The 26427-nt window shown below is 39.5% G+C and overlaps 2 protein-coding genes across 2 annotated transcripts in view; one reads left to right on the top strand and one right to left on the bottom strand.

The window, feature by feature from the left end:
- The first annotated feature begins 390 nt into the window (after positions 1 to 390).
- CDKN3 (cyclin dependent kinase inhibitor 3) lies at positions 391 to 13220 on the top strand. Its single transcript, XM_075065797.1, has 8 exons — positions 391 to 419; positions 3872 to 5200; positions 6034 to 6089; positions 7702 to 7746; positions 8999 to 9221; positions 10097 to 10128; positions 11229 to 11332; positions 12609 to 13220. Exons 2-8 carry the CDS (start codon positions 5127 to 5129, stop codon positions 12693 to 12695), a joined length of 621 nt encoding a protein of 206 aa, XP_074921898.1. The 5' UTR covers positions 391 to 419; positions 3872 to 5126; the 3' UTR covers positions 12696 to 13220.
- A 3823-nt stretch (positions 13221 to 17043) lies between these two features.
- The window catches only part of CNIH1 (cornichon family member 1), a 16687-nt gene continuing 7303 nt past the window's right edge, over positions 17044 to 26427 (bottom strand). The window contains exons 2-5 of the mRNA XM_075065868.1: positions 23704 to 23772; positions 20236 to 20348; positions 18797 to 18940; positions 17044 to 17934 (exon numbers count right to left, since the gene is read on the bottom strand). Coding sequence (XP_074921969.1) covers positions 17907 to 17934; positions 18797 to 18940; positions 20236 to 20348; positions 23704 to 23772 — 354 coding nt within the window. The 3' untranslated portion in view covers positions 17044 to 17906. The remainder of the gene's footprint in view (positions 17935 to 18796; positions 18941 to 20235; positions 20349 to 23703; positions 23773 to 26427) is intronic.

Raw genomic sequence — 26427 nt, 5'->3', positions numbered from 1 at the left:
TGCCAACACCACCAGGGACTGCTCCCTGGCAACCATCTTCCCGCCCCCTGCTGCACCCTGGCAACCGCAAGCGCCCACCTCCGCCTTTTTAACCACCCAGCATTGACAGTCATAATCCCCGCCCCTTCCTCCCAGCTAACCAATCCAGTTAAAGTTTGGGCGCGTTTCCAAAAGGCCGCCTACTTCGGCCAATCAGAAGATGCTTTTCATGCAGCTAGGGAGGAGAAGAGGCTTGTGAGTTGTCAGGGGGCGGGGTTTATTTGTATCCGGCGCGAGCTGCCTGCCTGCAGAGGATTGGGTGAGAGGGGGAAGAGATTGACCAATGAACGCCGTGGGCCGGGCCGAACCAAAGAGGTGGGACAGCGACCTGTTCAAACCGGCGGCGGCGGCCGGGGCCGAGCGCTGGGATGGTGAACCTGGTGAGGGGCCTGAGGGGTCCGTGTGGCGGGGAGCGCCTTACGGCCGGGCCGGGCTGGGCTGGGCTGTATGGGGGGAGCTTACCCCGCCCCTGAGCCGGGGGGGCGGGACCGGGACACCCCATCATCCGTTCCTGAGCCCCGGGGGGACGGGACGGGGTCATCCCTCCCCCCCCGCCCCCGAGGAAAGAACTTGCTGTGCCCACATGCCCCGCCCCCGCCCCGAGCCCCGGGGGGAGAGGGGACGGGGTCATCCCTCCCCCCCGCCCCGGCGTAACTGAATGGTGCAGACAAGTAATGAGCATGCAGCCTTTGATAGCTAGGGTAACCATTTGAATTCTTCCCTGGTTGGTAGTGGCTGGAAATGGTTACTATCTAGTGGCTGTTTGTGGTCCATCCTTTGAAATGGGTATAGTGGTGTCAGCCTAGTTCACATGACAAACCATCATCAACCCAATTAGCAATAACTGTTCACTCAATATTGAGTAAGCCTGGGAACTAAATTCCCCTCTCATCCCTAAAGGTAATCTCTCTAGGATAAGGTTGAGACAAAGGCATGAAAAGTAGGAGAGGATGCACAGCAGGTGCCAGTGTTGTACCTGTTCTGTGGCAAGAACAGTCTTCAGGGCTTTCATGTCACAGATTTTCAGAAGCACTACTTTCATGCATGCAACTCAAACAAAAATAGGCAACACTCTGCTATTGGAGGTGCCCTGACATGTGTAGACTGAATTTATGTATCTTCCATCCAGATGATTTGTTTCACAAATATGTTTGAGAAACCTTGTAGAAATGAATAATATTACACTTGTTCTAAGGCACAATTACTCAGCTCTGTGTGCTTGGGGTAAACTCCAATCATTTAAAGACATGGGGAATTGTTCAGAGCAGCCCCTTGCTGTGTTCATGGATGAATATTAATAAGTGCTATATGATTGATGTTTTGACACTTGCTCCCATCTTCAGCATACCTTTAGTGTAATCATACATGTATTGTTTGAATGCTATGTTTTATTTGACTGATTTTACTTTTGTGGTTATTTCAAGTTGCTCATGGAAACTTTTGTTTGACAATAGTACAGAATTATGACTCTTTTCCAATAATACAAAATACTCCACTTTTTCCTGGAAGGGAGGGCAAAAACCTACAGAGGTTTTAGAAATAAAATGCCTACTATGATTCGTTTAGGCCATGTCTACACTAGCACTTAGGTTAGCAAAACTTTTGTTGCTCAGAGATATGAAAAAACACCCCTCAAATGACATGAGCTTTGCTAGCATAAGCACTCGTGTGCACAGCGCTATGTCAATGGGAGACGCTCTCCCACCGACATAGCTACTGCCGCTTGTTGAACTGGTTTTATTATGTCAATGAGAGAGCTCTCTCCCGTCTGCATAACACAGCCACACAAGCAATTTTACAGCGATACAGCTCTGTTGCTGTAAGCTTGTAAGTGTAGACATGGCCTTAGTAAACTTATTTATTCCTCAACTATTTAAAAAAAAAAGCATACACCTTGTCTCTACTTAGACAAGTCAAGATCTCCATTAAAGTGCAAGAAGTGTCTCCAGTCTAATTCGTTAGGGTTATCACTCTTGTACCTTCCTACAGAAACTGATAATGTAACCAATGTACCACCTTTTTCATCACCTACTATGGGCTTGAGTACCTTATCTGCTGGATCCATGGTTAGCAATCGATCCACCAGGGGTCAATTTATCACATCTAGTCTTTCCCCCACCCCAGTCTAGACCAGGCCTATGTGTTATAAGGATTTGACCAAAACAGTCTGAATGTGCTTAGTACATATTTGGTTGATGCAGACTTGACTAGACAGAAGCACAAGTCATAAAAACTGACACTATTTTGAATTCAGCTGTCCTGTCTTTCCTTATTTTACTTGCTCATTTTTGTTGCAACCTCCTTCACAAACAGATCTGGGTCTTCAGTTTTAAGTTTTAGAATAGCAGGAGGATATTGGGGTTGTATGGTGGCAACTATGTTTTAGACTTTTTGACAATAGCAGGGGAATCTAAACCTGTGACATCCATGTTTGGGATCTGTCACATTAGTTAAGTATTGAAAGGTGCTACAACATTTCTGAATTGTTTTTTGAGTTTGATTTTGGTGACTGCAGTTCTTTTAATTAGTTCAAGACAGATTTATATGCTGTTGCAATATGGGTGATAGCCTGTACTCTGTGACATCCCTTTAATTGCTTTTGTAAACTTAGTGTCTTTGTCAGTTCCTTTGTTATGTAAAACATGTTTTTGATGAAAGTTCTCCTTGCGCTTAATGCAAATTTCAATATATTTATGCATCTAACTGCCATAACCTTCTTGTGTTCCACCAAGTGTAGCTGGGAAGTGGGAGTGATCTGTCCTCCTTTTTCAACCAACAAACCCAAGAAGCTGCTAGCAGTTGCAGGAAAACTTCTAAACTTCCACAGTATGCTTTAGGACTGTCACTACTTTCTCAACAAGGTTTAACTAGTTTGCTAAACATCTATATGTCAGATGTTTAAGATGAAAATACTTGTTGTTCTCTTCTATTTTCAGTTTATCAAAACAAAACAACTTTGTCATTTTTTTTCCTTTTTGGGTGGCATTTGCAGCTACTTGCACAGTTTTCTTTTCAGACGTAGAATCCTTTGCATTAAGTAGAGATGCATAGATCCTTTTAGCTGCTGTTAGATCATTGCTAGTGTTCAGTTTTGTACAGTAGAACCTCAGAGTTACAAACACTTGGGAATGGAAGCTGCTCATAACTCTGAGCAAAGCGTTACGGTTGTTCTTTCAAAAGTTTACAACTGAACATTGACTTAATACAGCTTTTAAACTTTACCACACACAAGAAAAATGCTGCTTTTTACCATCTTAATTTAAATGAAATAAGCATAAAAACAGTTTCCTTAGTTTGTCAAATCTTTTTTTAAACTTTCCGTTTCCTTTTTTTTAGCAGTTTACATTTAACACAGTACTGTATTGTTTGCTTTTCTTTTCTTTTCTTTTATTGCCTTCTGCTGCCTGTTTGTGTACTTTCAGTTCTAAATGAGGAGTTGGCTGACCGGTCAGGTCGGAACTCTGGTGTTCCTAACGCTGAGGTTCTGCTATACTAATGTTACTACTGATTCTAGCAGCATGTATTAGTGGACTTGTAAGTTAAAAATCTGTATGGAGATATATCCAGGGTGAAGTGCTTCCATCTCTTTTCGTTCCTCATTTTGTGCTACACTGAGGGGGATAAGGTTAGTGTTAAAGAACACTTTAGGCTCAAGTCTCTGCCTTTCAGTTGTTAGTGTCATAATTGCTAATCACTGGATGACAAAGATGAACAGACACAACTGAAGTCTCCTTTAGCAATCATTCTGACTGGAGTGATGATGACAACAGCATTGAAAATGTCTTATTGGCAGGATCATCAAACTAATCAATGTTTTTGTTGTCTTCAATAGAGAGTTTCATTTGATGGATCATCTGATATTAAAGAATCCAAGAAACTACTTTCTGCACTTTGAGCTGAGCACGTATCCTATCTTGTGTACGTTGCTTTAGATGACTTTATCATTACTTTAGTCCATTCAGTGCCTTGTTTCCTACCACTTCCTTCAAAATTAGGCATGCTAAGTCAGAATACATCTAACAAATTGCTTGTTTGCAGCTCTTCCATTCACCAGCTAGAATGCAGAACAACCATCTAATGAGATCAATATGGTGAAGATCATAAAATAAAATGAGCTAGCCAGTTTTATTCAGCGCTATTAGGTGCCATGCCAACCTTCTAGCTAAGATAGCTATAGGCCTTCTGACATTCACTGCTCCACCCGCTTCCTTCTCATTAACATTTAATAACAGTTGATCCACCTATTAGCAATGCACTGCTCTGAATCACCATTGATTCCCCTCTCACTTCATAGACAGTTCTAAAACTTTCAAAATAGGAATAACAAGAACCTTGATGTGCTCATAACCTTGAAGAAAAAAAGTTGTTCTTCATACGTTAAAATTAGAGCCTGTTTCTAACATCCATATATTCTGTTCAAGTATGTTATGTTGATGTGAATGCTTCAGAGTGACAGGTATTTAAAAAAAAAATGCAATGTTTTGCTATTTGAAACTTGTTTTTTTTCCACAAGCCTGATGAACTATTAACATAGCAGAGAGCTACAGACAAGTATTCAAAATCTTATATAAGATTAAACCTGAGGGCAGGTTTTCACCACTTGCCGATCGGTGGGTAGTGATCAATCCATCAGGGGTTGATTTATCACGTCTAGTGTAGACGTGATAAAATTGCTCCCCGATAGCACTCCCCATCAACTCCAGCTCGCGAGAGGTGGAAGTGGAGTGGATGTGGGAGTGGCAGCGGTTGACTCACTGCCATCCTCACAGCCAGGAAAGTTGACCTAAGATATGCCCACTTCAGCTGCGCATAGCTGAAGTTGCATATCTTAGGTCAACACCCCCACCCCCTGTTAGTGTATACCTAGGCTCAGTGTAGATAGTGGCTAACGTTCAGTAATGTTGTAGTCTATATCTTAAACTAAACCTTTGAGCTACATCAAAGTGGTTTTATAAGTAATGCATCCTATATGAACAATGGTAAGCTTTTACTAAAAAAAACTTCATCTGCTGTAGTGTGCTTGCAACACAGCAAATGTTGACAAACAATTCCTTATAGCAATTACTCTTCTATTGAAGCCTGGCACGATGCAAGCAAATGAGTTTGACTCATCTGATGAAGAGCCTATTCAAGATGATCAGATACCATTTCAGATATCATGGTAAGACACAGTTTTTTGAGCAAAAAATTCTTTAATCACATACCCTCGTAGATGTTTCATTCAGCAATTTCTAGCCTTTCAGAAATATCCCAAGTAACATATATAAGGTTTGAAGAACACTTGTATGCTGCTTGCAGCTAAATATCTGCACTAACTCTGGGCCTAAATATTCATAAAACCACACAGCTGGATAATAGATCGTACCTGTCCTAAAGGAACCTGCAGCAGGCCACTGTCTTCAGTGATATTTCAGAGAAGTCATAGAAATAGTAATGAAATCAAACACTGGACATACATGACAACTAAACTTGCTAGTATAACTGCCATGTCTCTCTGCAACCTGAAGATATTAGTCCAGACTCTGATTAAAACATAACTTGACTAAAATCCATTTACTTTAATTCCCAAGTAACTTAATTCTTAATTATTTCTGACACACTGTGAAAATGTTGTAGGTTAAGAAGATTTGATCCATAGCTCTTACAGTGGAGGCACCATGAAATGTAATCAAATAGTAAAATGGTTCGGAATGAAGTATTGATATTTTACTATACACCTCAGAAGTGTTAAAATTTCTTCACTGTGTGTGTACACTTCATGTACCTCTTCTCACTTAAGCATATGATACATGTGATCAGAAATAAAATGTTGTAGGTTGGACATGTGATTCTCTTATCAGTAAACACTACAAAGTCTTCTGGCTCTAATTCTTGCTATTCAAACTGGACTACTGCTGAATAACTTTTTTCCACAACCCCACTGAGAAAGTAGTTGTCTAGTATTGAAAACTTGAGCTGGAATTCAAGTTTATATTCTGCATTTTCTTTTGGTAGGTTAGCCCTGTCATCTGTCTATTGTTCTCAGTTTCTGGGAGTATGTTCTCTGCCAGGTACGTAGCGCTGGTTTTAGAAGTTTGGTAGAAAGCATGGTTTAAAGCTAGGAGGAAATTATGCCGTCTCCAAAGATCTCTCTAAACCTTACTCGCTTAGTGGAGTTATACACATGTCTTCTGAGCACACAATATTGGAAAGAGTGGAAGTATCAGATCTCTTGGTTTGATGCCTGAGACTGTTTTGCCTAATCCAGAAGAAGTGATTAAAGGTAACTGCTCATAAACTAGTTTGCTTTCCAAATTGGAGTACCTTTTATGATCGTAAATGGCAATGCAAGCCCATGAAATGAGACAACTCTGACAAAGCCAAATTTTTCTACTATAAGGAATGTCAAACTAAAGATCGCATCTGAAAAATCCTACACTGTTACATTCTAAAAATGTAAAATATTAGTAAAGTATTTCATGTGTTTTAACCACTTGTGTTTTTTACTGCTTGTATTTCACCCAGTTTGGAATCAATTATCACTGTTTCGTTCTCATGCACTAGCATTCTGTTGTAATGTTTGGGTTGCAAATGCCAAAATGGGTATTAATTCCAAACAGAAGTTCATTGACACTTTTTAAACACGTGTTTAACACTTTTTATATAAACATTTAGGCTTTGGAAATCTGTTCAATAGAAAACATGTTTGAAATGTTGGTCTTTAAACTACCTGTGTCCCTTCTTAACTCATGTCTGTTCTTTAAACGCTGCCTGCCTGCTCTTGCCTCACAAAATTCCACCTTTTGGACATATCAGATATTAAACTGATAAGAACAGATATAATTTAGATAATATTTTAACCTCAAGGTCCCAGAGACACAGACAAGGTTTTCATCTTGAGGCCAAAAGACCAAAAACATTAAGACACTTGATCACGGCCTTGGATTGGCCAAGAGACTACTTACACTTGATCTTAGCTCACCGAGAGGCAGGCAGCTATAGCTTCCTACTTGCAGGATCCCAACACCTCATCTTCAGAAGGGAACAAATGTCTTCCAGAGAGCAGCTAATTCTAAAGGTGGTAAGGGCAGTTTTAAAGTTAGCAGACCTAGAGGAGAGGAATAGTTTGAGCAGTAATTGGAGCTTGCAATCTAGCCACATACATTTGCCTTCTACACTATACTGCAACTCATGCAGTGCCCCTGGGTTTCAGGAATTGCTGTGCCCATTTTCTGTCGTGATACCTCTTGTAGGTGGGTATATGCATCATGTTAAAAACACTTTTGTAGCTCTTCTTTGTGGAATGAAGTGGGAGAAAATAAGGTAATGATAATGACACGCTGCAAACCCAAGTAGGGAGGAGAATTTAATATCAGTTATATGCCAGAACTTGTGGGGAGGGAGGGAATCTTCCTACTAGTAACCCTACAACTATCTCACTTTTGCTGATCTCTTGCCAATCTCTTTAAGTGTAGCCCAGTTAATCATATCAGAAGCTCTCTCTCTTTTGGGAAGGCTTAAAAACTAAATGTTAGTTACAGGCTTAGAAAAGCTGCCCTGTTACTTTATTAAACATGATGATTCTGTCTGCACTCCCCTACACAACTACTCTACTTGCGACAGTGAACTGTTCTTTCAAATGTTTCTATTCCATCCAACTCACTTCTTCATATTTTATTTTAGGTTGTAAGTTCAAGGATGTTAGAAGAAATCTTCAGAAAGATATAGGTAGGTTTATATAAAATATATACATCTCTACCCCGATATAAAGCGACCCGCTATAACACAAAATTCAGATATAACGCGGTAAAGCAGCACTCCGGGGGAGGGCGGATCAAAGCAAGTTCAATATAATGTGGTAAGATTTTTTGGCTCCCAAGGACAGCGTTATATCGAAGTAGAGGTGTATATGCACACGTGCTACATAGACACACCCATGAACACATACTCTTGCTCTTTTTTGATTTATATATTGTATATGGACTCTATACTAATTTAGATCTTTTTCATATTGTAAGTAAGCACTTTCAAATGCACATGGTGAATTAAAAGTGCATAAATTTACTATTTGAGTCACTAGAATCTTGCCTGCTCTCTTAGACTGGAGATTGTATCACATTATCTCTCTAACCAGCAAATCTGAGTTTCCAGATACTATGTGTATCTTCTCAGAAATGAAACAATCATGACAGTTAAGCTGTACCACCTCCATTAGTGTTCAGAGTTTCCCTTTTACAAATACATGTAGTGTTTCCTTTTACTGGGTGAAAAGTTCCTGAGGGAGTATTGATTTGACAATTGTGTTAATCCGGGCTTCTGTAGCGCTCAATGTGCTTGAGGGAATGTGAAACTGTGTGTGAGTCTCTTTTGCAAGAGAAGAACATCACCTCTTACATGGGTTCACCACCAACTGAGAGTACTCACTGCTGAATATGTACAGCCCATAGCCAGGAAGCTCTGATAATCCCAATGTAGGATAGCAAGCTTCCCCAGAAGAGCTAGTTCAAAGCCTAAGCACAAATACTTCTAATCTTTATTTCAATAACTTGCCAACTTCAGGATCCTACCAATGAGCATAAACACAGTGTTCACAGTTAACCCTACAGTTCTAGTGTTTGTGTCGGCTGGTTGTGGGTAAACCGTACTAGAACCAAAATGTTAGCTGACCCGCAGTTGTGCTAACCACAACATCTCCACTGGTTGCTGTTTAACACTGTGATAGTTAACGTGATCCCTCAGCTTTTGTTCTAACCCACCTATGCTTTGTAGCAAAGACTTGTGTTGTATCAGCAAAAGTCCCTTCATGACTGCTCAAAGATGATCAGAAAAGAGGGGACTTGGCTAATGCTGAGAAGAATTTTTAGTTCTTGCTGATTCTCACATTAATCCCTGAAATTGAATTGATTAGCATTTTTGTCTAAGTAGATCTTTAACTTGATAGGCGCTTTTTTTATTTGCAAGTGTCTTGGTTTGTTGGCAGAAGAATTAAAGAGGTATGAGACACAGGATATATTTGTGCTCTGTACCAGAGGAGAGCTCTCAAAATATCGGGTACCAAACCTACTAAACTCCTACCAGCAGCATGGGATTACTGTGCACCACCATCCTATTCCTGATGGAGACACTCCTGACATCGCCAACTGCTGTACAATTCTGGAAGAACTAAGAGGCTGTCTGGAAAACAAGCGGAAAGCATTAATACAGTAAGTTACTATTTCCTTCCTGTCTCCACAAGGCATCTATCAACTTCCCTCCAGATGGATGAACAATCAAAACTTTAATGTATAATAATGTCAAATGACAGTTGGCTGGCTTCCTTTAGGATTAATTCAAACTCTGACATTCCCTCTCTTTCACCATGTCCTCGTCTGGCATACACTTACAACTACTTCCATTTCCTTGCCCTGTTCAGTGAGAAATAATGCTAGGCCTTGTAGGGCTGGACACCTGGAGCCTCCCCCACTTTTTCCAGTTGGTCTAGTGGGATGACCCATGGCATACTACCTGAGAGAAACTAAAATTCACAGCAGCTACCAGGGCAACATGCTGTGAACCTTTAGGAAACACTAATGGCTACTAAAAATAAGTCTACATTGTTTCAGGTCATCCACCTTACATAAGGATATCATGGTGCATTCTACTAATTCACTAAGAAATGGACTTTGGGTGGGGAGGAGGAATTTTGATCTAGAGGTAGATGAGGTATTTCCATTGGATGCTGTGTTTCTTCTTTACCATTGGGCACCAGAGAAGCTATGGGCATAAAATCTACCAAAATGATTTGATCTTGCTTTCTGTGAATCTAGAACACAACTCTTCCACAGGGGCAGATTCCCACAGGTTTTACCAAAGGACTGGATTTTCACAATTCTAATGTCCCAAGCCTGTACTGTGAGGCTTGTTTCCTTAGATTACAGGAGATGGTGGAATTATGGTCAAGGTATTCTTCAATTCTTTTTCCACTGGGTTCACAAAAGAGAGAAGTAGCTTCCAGCCATCTTGATCTCTCAAGGATTACCAAGCACAATAAGGCCCCAGTTCTACTGCACTATTAAAACAAGTCCTTCTTTTCTTTCAGCTGTTACGGAGGACTTGGACGCTCATGTCTCAGTAAGCATCTTTTCCCTCCTCCCCCCATGTCATTGCTTAACATTCATGCAATTTAGCCACATCCTCTTCTGGTAATAGAACTAAAATATATTAGTCTGGCACCTAAAGGACCAAAATGCATTAGGAACCAGAGGTTTCTGAGTTGGAAATGGAACTTGGTGTCCTTGCACAGTGGAGGCCTTATGGAGTCATGTGGAAAATGGGAGATGTTTAATAGCCTCCTATAATATTGGTTATAGTTTGACAGGCCTTGGTTACTACAGTTGGCAGAAATATGGGTGAGAACACATCAGGCCTGACCAGGCATCCACTGTAATAAATGGAGCAGGCTCAAGCCAGTTTATTTAGGAGGAGTTGGTACTGATCAAACAAGAAACTTCTTTAGTCAGACTTGTTAAAAGAATAAAAAAAAGCCAGTGAACAATGCACCATAGCTCTGTGCACTCAACTATATGGAAGTGTGGAGAGACTTCTTGTCTGATTTGTAAAGGGAACAAACTAGACCTTGCCTCTGTCTCCTTTTCCACACCTTCGCTGTGACTTGCCTCCATTCCTGCCAGGCTGGGGACTGCACTCTGCCCACAGAGCTCCCTGCATGACCCTCAGTGAGGGGGAAGCAGGAGACGCGCAGCTCTCATTTTGTCTGGTTTTTTTTCCTCAACTTAGTTCTCTCCCCAAAGCCTGAGGGGTACTAAAAACACCACAGAAGAGGAAGGGAGCTGAAACAACAATCTCCCAAAATGCACAAACGGCCCTCTGTTACGGGGCCAACTTGTTAAAGTTTTGAATTAAAGTTTGGACTTTCCCTCCAAAAAGCTCTGCAGCCAGGAATGCTGGGGGAGCTGCTGAGGATGCAGGGAAAACTTGAGAAAACATCCCTGCTGCTAATGACTGGCAGGCCTGGTTCTGCCCCAACTGCAACCAGTTTGAAGAATCCATTGTAACAGATCTGTGGACCTTCATATGATGAAGAAATTCCAGTTCTGAAGTAGCCGTGAGACTCCGGTGGTTGTCTAAGCACAAACATCAGTGAACAGAAGTTTTATTACATACAGAAATGATTGTTAGCATGCATACTTATGCATCTCTTTTCCTTACAGTAGCTGCATGTCTTTTGCTTCAATTATCTGATGCAATGGAACCCCAAGAGGCAATAGAGAGCCTCCGAGACTTAAGAGGATCTGGGGCAATACAGACAATCAAGGTAAGGAGGCTGTGGAGGGAAGGGAATTAAAGCAGATCTCTAGTAATTCATGCCCTTACTACCTCTGAATATTGGGATTGAGCTGCTTGTAGTCACATGCTGTCACACCAACTCAACCTCAGTTTATCTACACCAGAACTTCACATCTTTTCTCTTTTATCGCCAATAGCCATTCTATCCCCTCTTCCTCCCCATTCGGTTGCTCTGTTCTTTACCTCTCTCCTCTGTTGCCCTCCACCCCACTCCCACCTATGGCTCGTAGTAGGCGTTGTTGCTTCTTCCTTTCTATTACCAAAATCCTTCCTTTCATTCTCACTGCACCTTGATCTGCCTTGATTCTTAAACTCTTCTCTTCCCCAACACACACTTGCGTATTAGTTCGTATTCTCGCTGCCATTTTCCATTTATCATCTGTTGTCATCCTCTGTCTACGTCCCAATGCTAGTATTAAACCTACTCAGAATACATAGGTCATAAAATGGGCAAGACTATAGTTCATAAAGCCAGAGAAGGTACACCAGTCAAGATCTCACCACAACTTCTAGATCTAATGTTATTTTAAATGCCTTCTAAAGAAGGCAGAGCGGCAGAGAAGGCTGCCTACTGCTAGCTGAAGTAGCCGAATAGGATTTGGGAAGCAGGCACACTTCAGCTAAGTCAGAGGGGAGAGCAGAGTAAGCACTGTTTACTGAAGCTGGAAGTCCCACCCTGCTTTTATTAGATATGGGGGATCTGTGTTTTAATTTCCCTGATTGCCTATAATATTTTTTGAACACTTGTTATGCAGTTTACACCATTTGGAATCTTTACTCAAGCCTGACTGGGCCCACCAGCACTCTATGTAGATTGCTTCCAGGTAGCTGAATATAGGGCACAACAGTGTTCTACTTCTTGGACTATATGCAGAGGGAGTGCAGCTACTTATTCACAAATGAAGCAGTTTCCCATTTAATAATGCCAACCAGAATTATATCCCCAATTTCACTATAATAGGAACACGAGAGTTGCCAGACTGGATCAAACTTAAGGTCCATCTAGTCCAATATCCTGTCTCTGTCCTAACAGTGGCCAGCACCAAATGATTGAGTAAGGTGTAGTAATTGTGCAGTAGGCAGATGTGGGGTAATCTACTCCCTCCTGCCCCGATTAGGTCTTATCCTACCGTAATAGCTAGAGCCTTGCCTAAACCACAAAAGTATTTAATATCTCTTCTAAAACTTTACAGCATGTCTGTCACATTCAGCACTTTTGCTAAATATGATTGTACGTTTTTCAGCAATACAACTATCTCCATGACTTTCGAGAGAACCTGGCTGCACATCTGTCAACAAAAGATGCAATATTAAGATCAGTATCACGATAAACTAATATTGGCATCATGGTATATCTGTTTACATACGGTATTTTGGCTGAGTACAAGTTCTATGTAAAAAGACATCTCTCACCTACATGACCTTTAATATCACTTCATTAGGATAATACTTTACCAGAAGCAGTGACTAACACCCAGTCTCTACTGTAAAGAGACACAAGACTGGTGCTGGAAAGGGACTTGTAAGCTATAGTAATATCCTGCATTTCAAACTTTCAAAGACTAATTTCTAAGTTCATTCTCTACAAGTATTTCCACACATGAAGGGAGAAATGCTATGCTGGTGTCCCCTCCATTTCTAATGGACTTGTTTTAGTACATAACTTCAGTGAACTGCTGATGCATTAATTCCCTTCATCAAGGATGTCCTTACCAGTATACAAGTTTCAATAGTCTGAACTAGTACTTTGGTTTTTAAATTTTTGGTGTTTTCTGTATGTTGCATTTTATGTATTTACTGAATGGAGGGTATTACAGGGGATGTCAAATAAGAAATAAAACTACTGCATTGTCTATTTGTAAGTAGTCAGCAGGAATAGTTGGGGGTGGAAGGGGGGGAGCTTGAAATGGGAGTAAAAAGATCTACTGAGAGTCAGAAAGGGTCTCCTTTTACTCTTCTACTGTGAAGGATTTTCAGAGTGTTCCAAAGCAGTAGTCTAGTTCTTTCCACAAATCCTTGACTAATGTAATTTGATGGCATATGCTTATGTGGGGTGGTCTGGTTCTGCACTCAACACCTAGGTCACTATTTTAGTTGAAATCAGTGAAAAGTGATCTCAGACTTGGAGTAAAGAAATACTATTCAAACTTTTGCCATCATTTGCTCTTTATGCTCCACATCTTGTAATTCAAAATGGGAGATAAGTTCTTCTTAATGACATTCAAGGCTATTCCCTACCACAGTGATCTTACACTTGAATACAATTAACTTCCTCAAATCCAAAGTCGCTCTGGTGCTTCTGCCATCCACACCACCATATTGCTTCCAGCTAGGGTACAACACTAATCCTCTCCCTCCACTTGAGCTCTAGTGCTACTGCCTTCTTTTCCAGCGGTAGCAGTCTCTTGCTTTCAGTATCATGGAGCTAAGATGGGGATGGAGCTTTGCAGAGGACAAAATCTTTCCACTACTCTCCCCTGTTGTAACCACCTTATGCTTTTGTCTTTACACCTAAGCTGATACATAAGTCATATGGAAGAATCTCCTTCTCCTCCAAACTAGTTAGTTCTCTGAAACTTAACTCTTGTATACTGTAAGAGCCTTAATGCTAGAACTAGATCACCTTAGGTTTGCGGAAGAGCGCACATAGTTTTTGAAGGAATTCTCTCAGCCAAGCTCAGACAGGTTTCACTTAGTATGTTACAATAAACAGAACTCATTTTAGTTTGTGACAACTTTCCATTTTATCTGACTCAATGATTGATCTTTTAAACAAGAAATAAGCACATATCTAACTCTTAAATATTTGCAGTTTGTGGGGGAAAGTGACAAAGTTGGAATTTGTTAAACTTATTAGGACTTACAGAATTTTGAGTAATATGGTCCTAAATGAACATATGCCTTGAATGTAGCAGACTACACACGCTTGACCCTGAGTTGTGCAAATATACTTGTACAAGTTGAGACCTAAATTTTGGAAGATGTAAATGACATTTTCTAACCCATACTACCCTTTTTGGAACAAGGGAAGGTTACAGTACACAGCCTTTCATCTGTTGTTCATTTCAATACAAATTTATCATCAGTCTCATGTTCTAAATTTACCACCATGTGTAAAGGCTAATTCCTACCCAACAAATTGTAAAGTAGTTATGCTTTAGACTGCACCATATATTCTTTTCTCCACTTGTGAAGTGGTCAGTGCAAGCTTTTCTAGATCACCCTGGAAATGGTTAATAACTGTAGCTTGCTGCACCTGGGCCTCTATAGGTAGCATAAAATATAGAAATCAGAATGAAAGAAAGGTAGACCATTTAGAGATCTCCCCACTTCACTGTCTAATGTTTACAAGTAAAGGTTCATAGATGGTCTTATCCTGAAAAATTAGTTGATTAGAGCCTCCCATTTCTCAATAACTTCCATACCAAACTTGGATTTGTACTAGCACTACGAACTAAGGCTGAGATCTGAGTGTCAAGCTGGGTTCTTCTGTTTTGCCTATAATTAGCACTACAATTCTGCAAGCCAAATTATGGCCCTAACTGTACCTATGCAACTCCACTAACCGCTAATGTAAGTAACAAGTGTTGATATGGACATAATTTATCCTGTAGAAGCTTTAGGTGACAGGCAGAGGGGTGACAGAAAAGAGACTACTGGCAAACTGCATAATTTCTAATGGAGACACCCTCTTCCCCCCATGTTTTTACAAAGTCAGTTTTAAAGGTAAAACTGCACTTAAGTTTAACAGGTGCTTAAAATGGAATTCAACTTAATATTCTAGACCCCAATTCTGCACATTTTTCCATGTGCATGATTTGATTCAGAGGAGAATACTCACATGCCTAAAGGCAAGACACAGGTAAGAGAGGCTGTACAATTAGGACCATAAATACCTGTCAGTTATGAATACAGGGACAGTAGTTCTGCTCAGAGGAATAACTCAAATTCTGGTCCTTAGTCCTTTTCTGTATGTGCAAAAGTTTTTCTGACCATACTTGCTTTCATGAGAAACAAGTAGTTTATGGTTAAATGTAACTTAGTATTTCTTTTTCTTGTTAAAAATTATTTTGTTAATTTTAACTAGCCAAATCCAGTCCACAACTTCTCATGCCACAGCAGTCTAACCATTTCTTTTATGAAGTCTTCTAAAGTTTCAGAGAACATTCTCTAAGTTAGATTAACCTAGACACTTCCATTTAATTTATTTGTCTATGATGAGAAGCATACTGAATGATGGGTTCAAACCAAAATTTTGGCTGCAAGTTCACTCTTGGAAAATTCGGAGTTGGATATGATTGCAAGCCCTCCTATTCAGGAATATTCTGATTCAAGATGATTTGAGCCCCCACCTCTAATTTAGATCTTTAAAGACTTACATGGTTCAGGCTGTAGCTACTTGAGAGACACAGACTTCCACTGAGCACACTGCAGCAGCCATGAGCAGATAAATACAGGGCTCCAACTTTTGGATGATTGGGGGCTGGCAGCAGTTAGTGAAGGCATCTGAATACTAGATTTCATGATCTGATAGTTTGTTAATCTACAGCATACAGTGCAAAAAAAAGTGTCACAACAATTTAATTAGATACCTTAGGAAACAGTTTGAAAACAGAAGCTGTCAAGCCACAGCAGGAAGAACTTTTGAAAGCCATGACAGCGTGAACTTCATAAAAGCAAAGATGTTAACTTTCATCTATTGCTGTGGGATGTAACACTTTCCTTGCAGCTCTGCAGCTTGTCAAATTCATTTTTTAAACTAGGCAAAGGGTAGAGAGAGAAATCAGCTTTAATCCTTTTTGAAGAGTGCTATGATCCTGAAAGTACATCATTTAAAGCTCCAATTTCAAACTGTGGTTCTGGGGAAAAGACTATACAAATTAATCATACTTCATCATTAGAATGGCTCAATGGAATTCTCAGTCATGTACAGTTTGGGGTACATTATTCCTTAAAAATATTTTCTATTTTCATAACTCTAGATATTTCTAACCCATGGAGGAAAAAAAAACACATTTGCAACAAAAACATGCCATATGATAAAAAACACTTCAAACTAAGAAGCTATGGGATTTTAATTTCATGGTGTTTGTATCTATTCTGTCAGCTGTCTCCTCTGATTTGGCTAAGGCAAAAATCATTATCCACATAGAAAAATTTGAGTGCTCAGATTCCTTTATTCCAGAACTGAAGGCCAATCTGCATCACAAAGTGGCTGCACTGAATCCAAAAATCTGGTCCATATCAGAAGGGTCACATACCAATCTCTGTAAACACATTTTACTAAAACCAGAGACACTATTTGCACCACCACACACCTTCCTCAAAGCAAACATTTCACCATTCTTTAAACTAGTTTAAGTGGGAAAGATTTCTAAACTTCTGAAGCTAAACCAACCATAGCTCATAGCAAGAGGAATTACAATGCAGTTCTATCAATGCACATCTATTTCCACTCCCCCACCCCCCCAAAAAACTGTTAACATAGGGACCAACTGAAAGTTCAGGAAAAAAGATCAGAAACCTCATTAGTGTCTAACAGTTGTGTAAATATCTCTTTCCCAGATATAGCCCATCTCAATATGAATTTTAATAGTAATGCTACTATCTATTATGAATTAAGCAGTTAAGTACAGCAAGTAAACTTACTTTTTAAAATAACAAAGCACTGGAAAAAACTGAACATTTCTGAATTTGAGATTTTTATTTATTCCACTAAGGAACAGCAGGGCAGTTTCTCAATCTCACTGTGTCTTGAAAATGTCTTTCGTGTGACTTGTAAACCCACAGGAGCAGTATTTTTACCACTGGATTTGATCAATCTTGCATTATTAGCCAATTGGTTAATAAGACTGTTGCACAAACATTTAAAAATAAAATCTTTTAAATTCATTCCTTCACAGACAACTCAATGTTTCCTATCACAATAACGTATGCTTGAAAATTAAAGCAAGGATATTTAGTGTTTGGTGGAAATACGGGAAGTTTCAGAACCATGCATACACAGGGAAAGATACCCAAATATAAAAAACAGAACTACTCTTTCTACATGTGTATCCGTGAAGATATCTGCAGAGAAAATACATAAAGCTTTCAGTCCTTCAGAAGCACTTCATAGCTACAGCTGATTTATAGTTAAATGGAGTTTCAAAAGTCCAAAGTGAGTCACTATAACGTCCTGTAAACAAAAAATTCTAGGATACTAAGGACCGTCAGTAATTAAGAACTACTTGAAGAGCTATGGCTGTTCCTTACGGAGCGCAAAGACAAAACTGTTCAAAACCAGAGAATCAATTAATATCAATTTACACTTAATTCTTTTTAATTTCAACGTCCCAGCAAAATATATGAAAACAGTCTTTCCACAAGTATAAAGTGTGGAAACATTTAAAAAATAGGGGAGTCGTTTGTTTTTTTTCCTAATGCAACTGTGATCATCAGATTCCATAGTTTAATCTTGGTAACAGATTCTTGTTGGAAAGAATCCCTTTGTTTTGTGGCTTTTGCATGCACTTAACTGGAACCAAGTTTGCAGAGTCTTCTTAAGAGCTCACCAAAACATAAATCATGCTAGAAAAAGAAAAGAAAAATTTTAAATGTACTAAATTTAGATGCAATAGTTTGATTAGATAAGTTAACAGTATTATGCATTTCATTATATTATGCACAGATTCATTCCCCACTGAAAAACAGCAGACACACAGCTTGTGTCATTACAATAAAATACTGATAGTTCACCATGACTTTTTAAAATCCAGGTTAAGGCATTAAAAACGAACCTGTGAACAGAAGTGTCACGTATATAACACTCTGGACAGTGGGATCAAGTGGCAGTAACAACAGGCAGTCTTGTATAGGCTCAAACACACTATACGTAGATATATTGGAAGAAGTTTTTTTAATCGTGTTTTTCCTAATCTTTTTGTATGATTGCATGAAGAAACGCTGACCCATCAGCTGTACCTTGACTGTCAAAGTCAGTCTGTGCAATGTACTGGCATTAGTACTGCATCAGTACATGATCACCAGCTGTTGCTTCCCACATCCCTCCTTTTTAGGGCGTTTGACTTTGTTTTTACCACTTCTCTGTCTTCTCACCCATGACGACCATTGTACTAGCAAACATCAATGAAACCCAAATTTTAAGACACAAGTCACTTTTTAAAATATTCAGATTTCACCCATATTATAATCTCAATACCTTTATAATAAAAATTAAAAGGTTGGGATTTTTTGATTCTTTGGTGGGAGGGCAGGTTGTTGTTTTTTAAAATAGATATTAGACATTACATCCCAGGCTAAGCGTCTGAAATATTTTTACACATTAAGATAAAAATATCAGGGCATTTTTTTAAAAAAAATAAAGTTTAATATAAATTTAAGTTTTCCCTCTGGGTTCAGCTCAAACAAAAAGTTTCCGACTAAAACTTACCCATATAGGTAGTAAAAAAATGATAGGAGGTAAAATGCTAGTTTGCACCATCCTTCCTTCTGACAATATGCTAAAATATCTGCATTCATGATGGTTGTAGGATCATAAAGACCTGGTCCACTCATCACAGGTCTGCTCATATACCTGGAAAAGACAAATTAGGTTAGCAGTTAAGTTGGGAAAAGAAAGCTATGGGAAAAGCAGGTTCCGCCACCCCAAAACACAAAATAGAAATTTGCATAAGGAACCATGCATCTTTAACTCCACTAAACATTTACTCTACCCAGCAATTAACAACCCATGAGAATAAAGTCTGAGATCTCAACCTAAGGCTTTGCCTGTATGGGGATGGATCACTTCACGATTGTCTGTTCTGTTCATTCCTTCTGAGGTACCTGGCATTGAGCTCTGTCGGAAAACAGGATAGTGGGCTAGATGGACCACTGGCCTGATCCAATATGGCCATTCTTACGCTCTTATGGTGGTTTTTTGCACTGTAGCTGCACTGCACCAGCACAGTTTATCTCAACTTCAAATCATATTACATTATAGATGGTGCTATGCCAAGGGTGGGCACGACAACCCTTTAAAATAGGATGTAGGATCTAAAACACCATATTACAGGCTTATTAAAGAACTGGAAAAGGTGCAGAAGAGAGCAACATGGGAGAGAACCAAACATAACTGGTATGGCAAAATACTTAGGAAGGCTTTGGTAACTTCAGCACCATTTAAAACATATACTGCAGTACTCCCATTCTTGCTTATCTAGTTGGAAAAAACATTCCTTTTAAAAAATAAAAGGAAAATAGTCTTTTTTTTACTTTTTATAACTGTAGCATAAGATTGTCACCATTTTATCACAATGGGCCTTTATGCTTTACTGCTGAAGAAATGGGACAATTAACAAACATCGCAAAAGGACAGTAAGTTATAATTAAGGCTACGATTTTGTCGCAGAAGTCATGGAATCCGACAGAGGTTGCGGAAGTCACGGAATCCATGACTTCCAAAGACCCCTGTGACTTCAGCCCTGGTGGCTGGGAGCTGCAGGATCCTGCTGCCTCCCGCAGCAGCAGGGAGCTGTTGGGTACCCACTCCGCCTGAGGCAGTGGACCCCCACGCTCCCGGCCACTGCTGCAAGGCGGAGGGACCACCCCACAGCTCCCCATCACTGGGGCAGGGGTAAGGGGACCCTGGAGCTCTGAGCCCCAACAGGTTGTGGGGGCCCCAGAGCTCCCAGCCACCCCACAGCTGCCCACTCCCTTCACATTTTATCATGGATATTCTTAGTAGAAGTCATGGACAGATCACAGGCAATAAAGAAAAATTCACAGAAGCCCGTGACCTGTCCCTGACTTACTAAAAATATCCATGACAAAATCTTAGCCTTAGTTATAATTAACATGGAGTAGAGAGATCAAACTCATCAATATTACCTCCAAATATGGTAAGCCAACAAAGGCATATTGAGACCCAGTGTAAGCCACTCTGCTGCACAGAGAAACATAACACAGAAGAATGCATGGATGAGGTACTCTGGAAGTACAAGCTGAAAAAGAAAAATATGCATCAGAACATGTAATTAAACAACATACAGCTTGGTTTGAATTTCTATTTATAAGGTAAATTATTGGTAAAAATTCCATACTACTATATAGAGAAAAACATTCAAATGGGCAAGTAAACTGCAGAAAGTGAAAACAGCAACTGGCAGAATACACCCTGATATTTACAGAAAAGTTTGGGTATTCATGAATATACAGAAGAAAATTTACAAGCTGGAATGCTCAGATTATGGAAGCTTTTATTACTTATTAACTTCTACGTGCACTGTGAACAGCTTCCACATTTTTTACAACATACCTCTGTGACATAAGAGTGGAGCATTGAGATATTTCTGCACATGCTCCACATAGAAATATCCATGGGAAAAGTAATCCCTATAACAGTTTATATGCAAGAGTGTCTTTTGTATTCTACTATTTTTGAAGCTTTAAACTTGATACACTATATATGTACAGTATTTATTAAAACAGACTCATTACCAAAACCTTATTTCCGGTGCAAAGCTTTATTAGACAAAGGACCATCAACATTGTTAAGCACATCAATATGCACAAATACAAGCAATATGCTTTCTGCAATGTAGGAGGGAACAATAGTAAAATGCACATACAATTTGTGGCATATGAGCTAGTTCCATTTTCCTTTGTACAAGACTTTCAAATACCTAACACCTGCCTTCTTTTTAACACTGTGCTTTCCAGCAGAAGCGTACAGAGGTAAAGCTGATTACTTTCAGATTACTGAGAGCATAAAATACCAGGTAACCCTGCTAGTGCTATTAAGAGATAAGTAGTATAGAAACATATGTAGATTAAATGTAGGTGAAATACCCTAAAATCAAGAAAACCCCATGCGCATCACAAAAGTAAAATCCTTCAAAGGCAAATATACCAGAAAGAATCATATCACCTACTCTTTTGAATTATAGTTCTCCCCAAAGTTCATCCATACATTTGAAATGCTCACAGGATAAATAACTACAAGTTGTTTCACGTAAAATTATTCAATTGCTACTACATATTTCAGTCAAGGGTTTATCATAAACTAAAGATTTACTGGTAAGTTAAATGATTAAGGAGTCTACTCTCTAAGTGAAGCACACACAAGACAACTCTTACTCTTTGACTTTGCCCAATTTGTGTATCTGGGATGACTGCCTCAGAATGTATTTTGCAGTTTTCTTTAATACTGTCTAAAAGCAGATACTTGTTTTAAACACCTAAAAAGGTCTAACTAGAAATCTATAAACTAGAAGCAAACAGAGTTTGTTCCTAATGCATTCTAATGCATTGTTTCTTTAAATGACTGTTGTCAAACAAAACCAACTTACATCAACACAAACCCAAGTCATCAACTTTCTTTACATTTGTAAGACAATTACTCTTCTTGTCCAGATCACTCTTGTATACTCACCATATGTAACTTTTAGATGTTATTCCAATTATTTAAGCTAAAAAAGTCTGACCACCAAGCAAGACCTGTTTACTACACCTGAAATCTATAAAAATTAAGACTAACCCGATGGTCTCAAAGGATCTATTTCCCTTCTATCTAGGTTTTTGTGTTCTGCCCCCACACCGGCGTATCAGACTGCCTTTTAAGTATTTAAAACTATGTTATCTTTCTTCATTTCCAGCCTACACGAGAACTAGCTTGATTAGGGAAGAATGCATGGTGACCTGTGAACTAAAGGCTAGGAAAGAAGAAATATGATTTCTAAATACTCAAAAGAAGCTTGGATACTGTTGTGATGGGGGCCACATACAGAGATGGAGATGCTAAGCATTATGTGAACCAAAAATGGTACTCTAGAGAAGCATTTACCTTTCATGACTAAAAATGTTCTCCCCTAGAATTTAAATTTCAAGACAATGGATCATGTCCCTTCATGTATTTGTAAAGCACCATGTGCATTTACCATACTCTTCAAAGAGTAATGATCGCAAATTCACTTTTTCATGACTAATCTAACCACTAACATAGTAAATACCATGATCAAGATTTTCAGTTTACACAAAGCTATCATATAATACCTCATGCATTAGGTTAATAAAATACTTGCTTTGAACATGCACATTATAACAGCCTTTTATTAAATTTGTGATAAGATCATAATGCATAAATGTAATGAGTATTTGCCTTCCCCCATACTGTTGCAGAAATGACTGTAAAACAGACTGAGTTAAGGAAACTGTTAGATGCACAGCTATTCAGGCACCACTTTCCAAGATGCAATCTTCTCCTTAACATCATCTTTCTCTCCACTCACCCACCCTCAAGCTGCAAAGCTCTCTGGCTGTCTAAGACACATTCTTTTTCAGCTTTGAATTCAGTCTCCATTGGTGTGATTCTACTTAATTCTGCAGAACACCATGATTTACAGTGCAGCCTTTCTGTGTTTTTATCTCAATCTGCCCACTCTAAGTCAAAATGAAAGGGACGGTGAATGGGCACAGACATACTGCATTATTGAAAATACAGACTTTCTAATAAAAAGCCTTAATATTATTTGTCTGTCAAAGACACAAGCAAGCTAAAAGTGCTTTAACAAATAGGAGTATAGTTAAGAGTTGTATCCAAGACAGTACACAGTATTCTGAAAGAACACTGTGGATATCCTTAGGAAGCCGACCTCCACCCCGGAAATTGTAAGGCCAGGTCAGAATTAAACCCCCTACTCCCCCCCTTTTTTTAAACAAACAAACTAGTCTCCTAGATTCTGAACATCAGATAGTTCAGTGAACGTGGCTTGAGAGATGATATCATTTATTGTACATCTTCAGTTGCTGTGACTATTCAATAGATTTTAGGCATATAACAGTTTTCCCCACTTCACTGGGTAAGCAAGCAAACTTATTTTGCACAAAATATGAAAGTTCATGAAGTTATTATAAACCTGAACAGACAAAACAGGCAGATGAGCAAGCACACTGAACAAAACATCTTAATAGTAATACAAATGTTCCTAACAAAATGAAAGGAAAAGTGGGATTAAAACATTAAACTAAAAAGCAAGTACACACCTTTAATGCAATTTTGACTCTTTTAATCTTTTTGACCTTTTCAACTGTCTTTGTGCCGAAAATGTAAAAAGCAGATTGAAAGAATGTTAGTAGGACAGCTGACAAGATCATCAGCAGATTAATAATAGTCAGAATAATCAAGATTGAAAGTAAAGAAGAATCAGATAAAGAATTCTGTCTAGAAGTTCTATCAAATATACTAGACGTTACCAGCAGAACAGAATTTTTAATGGTCTTTTTGATTAAATCAAGATAATAGCAACAAACATTATTTATCAGTTTATGCAAATAGGAATTCTTTATCATGTAACTTACAGGATTGAGTGTATTACATTGGTCTATGGGATTCTTGTAATCAGTCTTCAGCTCATCAAAGGCTATAATCTAGAATAAAATTGGAACAGTTAGGACTCTTCAATTAAAAAGCAATAAAAAACATCTCACCACAAAATATCATTTATTGGTACAGAGCCATAAGTGCTGCAAACACAATCTTAGTAAGGTCGTTTTACTCATGTAAAAGAAATAATTCCATAAACAATCACCTAGAGCAACAAAGTGTTTGAAACAGGTCTGCTTCGGTTTAAAAAACATTCAAGCACATTTAGATTAGCTTCAGATTATATACTCACAATGCTCTGGCATTACATCTTTGCATTTCATTCCCTCATTCCCTTTTCCCCCACCATGCAGAGGAGTTATATAGTGTCATTGCAAATAGCATTCAGTCCCACAGAATATATCCATGGTGCATAAAAAAACCAGGGGGTTCCACACGTGACACACTTCCTCTGTGCTGAGTGCGTCACTTATGCCAGCCAGTTAATTAAAAGGAAGTGATCAGAGTCTTTGAAGAGGCTGAATGGATGTGTTATCTTCACCGTCAGAGTGTGAGATGGCAGGCAAGAGAGATATATTCAGGAAAAAGTCCAGAACATCTTTTAATGACAGAACTTTTACCCATACACTGATGCTTAGGAAAAGGTGAATCTGACAGGGTGAAATAGAGTCAAACTCATTTTTTGGAAAATGGATATCATGGCACCAAACAAGACCAAACAGGTAATTTATAAACAAAAAAGCAAGAACCATAGAAAAATAAGTATGAGAACCAAAACATCACATAATCTGCACTATCAGTATCCTTTATATTCAATGTAAACTAGAACGTGTCTACATAGCATCCTTTAAGTTACAATAAAAAGCTTATTAAATAACTACAAAGCAAAAATTTAAACTGAACAAATTTGAATATATTATATACGCACACACACTATTCATGCTAGGGAGAAGCACTTAACCCACATTTTAATTTATTTCCTCCCTCAGATCCAGTACTACCTCCTGGTTTGCTTAAAGCTATCCGAGGATGTATCTTTGTGGCATCACTTGGATTACATGAGACTGCTGGTAACAGGGATGTCCCACAATGATGCATCCTGGGACAGATTTAGCAAACCAAGAAGTTGCAGTGGATTAATGGAGAAGAAAATTACAAAATATTGGTTAAAATACTCAGGGGAAAAAAACCATCAGTTTATCTGGTACAATCTAAATAGGTATCTTAGCAACTGCAGGGACCAAAACTTTTTCTTTAAAAAAATAAATAAATTCTGCTGATATTAATGGCTTAGTCCTCCAAGTTCATCAAGGAAAATATCATCTTCAAAAAATCCACTCATTCACTTATGAAGTTCATTCCTAAAGATAATCTCTTATCAGTGCTTCTCTCCAAGAGCAGGCATCTCATAGAAAACCTAGTTTCAAGTGGCTAAGGTTCCACCATTAGTCTTTTCCCCTCTGTGGCAATAGAAAATCCAAGACCTTAAACAATAAGTAATATTTACTCAGGATTTACCTTTTAAAAGATAGCGAAATGGGGGGGGGGCAGGACAGGAGAGCTCACTTTTTCCATTAATTACAAAACTTATTTGACTTGAGAAACATTTGAACACACATTCCTTCAAATAAAACACCGTTATTTAAAAATATAAGACGCCCACATTTTCAACAAAAATGTTTAATAAAACAAACCCAGTTTGCATTAGCCTTTGAAAATTCTACTCATCCACAGGTGAATATTGGCAGTTTTGCATCATTAAGGTAATGATGAGCAATCAGGTTATGTATCTGGACTGGTGAGTTTTCAGGACAATTTTGCAAAACTGGTTTACACCAACAGGAAGTTACTAAACATATCTGATAAATTATTTTACATGTACTATTTCAAATATACACAAAATCGGACACTATTCCTCAAACCTAAGCACATCCAGCCATGGCCAAAGGTCACATGCAACTGGGTGCAGTTCTGCATGGTGCAGAGTTGGGCGGGGGAGGGGAGGGACACGGTTAGCAAGGGCGGAGTGGTCATATCTCTGACCCCCCCCGTTTGCACACAGGTGGGATGGAGCTGGCTCTCTGTGGGAGTAGCGATGGGGCAGAGGGAAGGTGGTTAGATCTCTGCCCACATCCCTGTGAATACATGAAGATGTACAGATGGCTGGGGAGGGGAGTTGGATTTCTGCCCCCATCCCTGTGAACACATGGGGATGTAGAGAGGGCTCTGGGATGTCAGAAATAGGGGCAGGTCAATCTCTGTCCCCACCCCTAGCAGTGAAGAGGGTGGAGATTGGGGGAGGAGGGGGGATCAATTAAAGTTACATCTCTGCCCCACCCGAGTGTAGGGGGGAGGGGAAGGGAGGGGTCGGGAGGTGCAATGGCTAGGGGATGGGTGGGCAGCAATCTGGGGGTGAGTTGATCTCTGCCCCCATTCCCGGGGGAGGGAGATGCCTCAGAGGAATAAGGATGTGGGGCCATTACATCTCTGTCCCCACCCTATAAATGTGAGAGGGGAGATGACTGGGGGCGGGGATACAACCACAGGGGGCCAGTTAAATCTCTGCCCCTCCCACCCCTGTGAGCATGGGGGATGGCTCAGGGGTGGGGGAGGGCAGCCACAGAGAGTGGTTAGATCTCTGCCTCTCCCACCCCTGTGAGCATGGGGGATGTCGGGGGGGGGGGGGGGGCGCCAAGGGG

The sequence above is a fragment of the Chelonoidis abingdonii genome, chromosome 4, assembly GCF_003597395.2.
Source record: "Chelonoidis abingdonii isolate Lonesome George chromosome 4, CheloAbing_2.0, whole genome shotgun sequence".
NCBI classification, from domain to species: Eukaryota; Metazoa; Chordata; order Testudines; family Testudinidae; genus Chelonoidis; species Chelonoidis abingdonii.
This window is presented reverse-complemented; position numbering and strand designations above follow the sequence as displayed.

Bases quoted from the DNA above. Each gene is read 5' to 3' on its own strand.
- CDKN3 (XM_075065797.1), top strand. From the start codon at position 5,127: ATGCAAGCAAATGAGTTTGACTCATCTGATGAAGAGCCTATTCAAGAT. The intron at 6,090-7,701 runs GTACGTAGCGCT...ATTTTATTTTAG, and splicing joins GGGAGTATGTTCTCTGCCAG to GTTGTAAGTTCAAGGATGTT. The intron at 10,129-11,228 runs GTAAGCATCTTT...TTTTCCTTACAG, and splicing joins ACTTGGACGCTCATGTCTCA to TAGCTGCATGTCTTTTGCTT.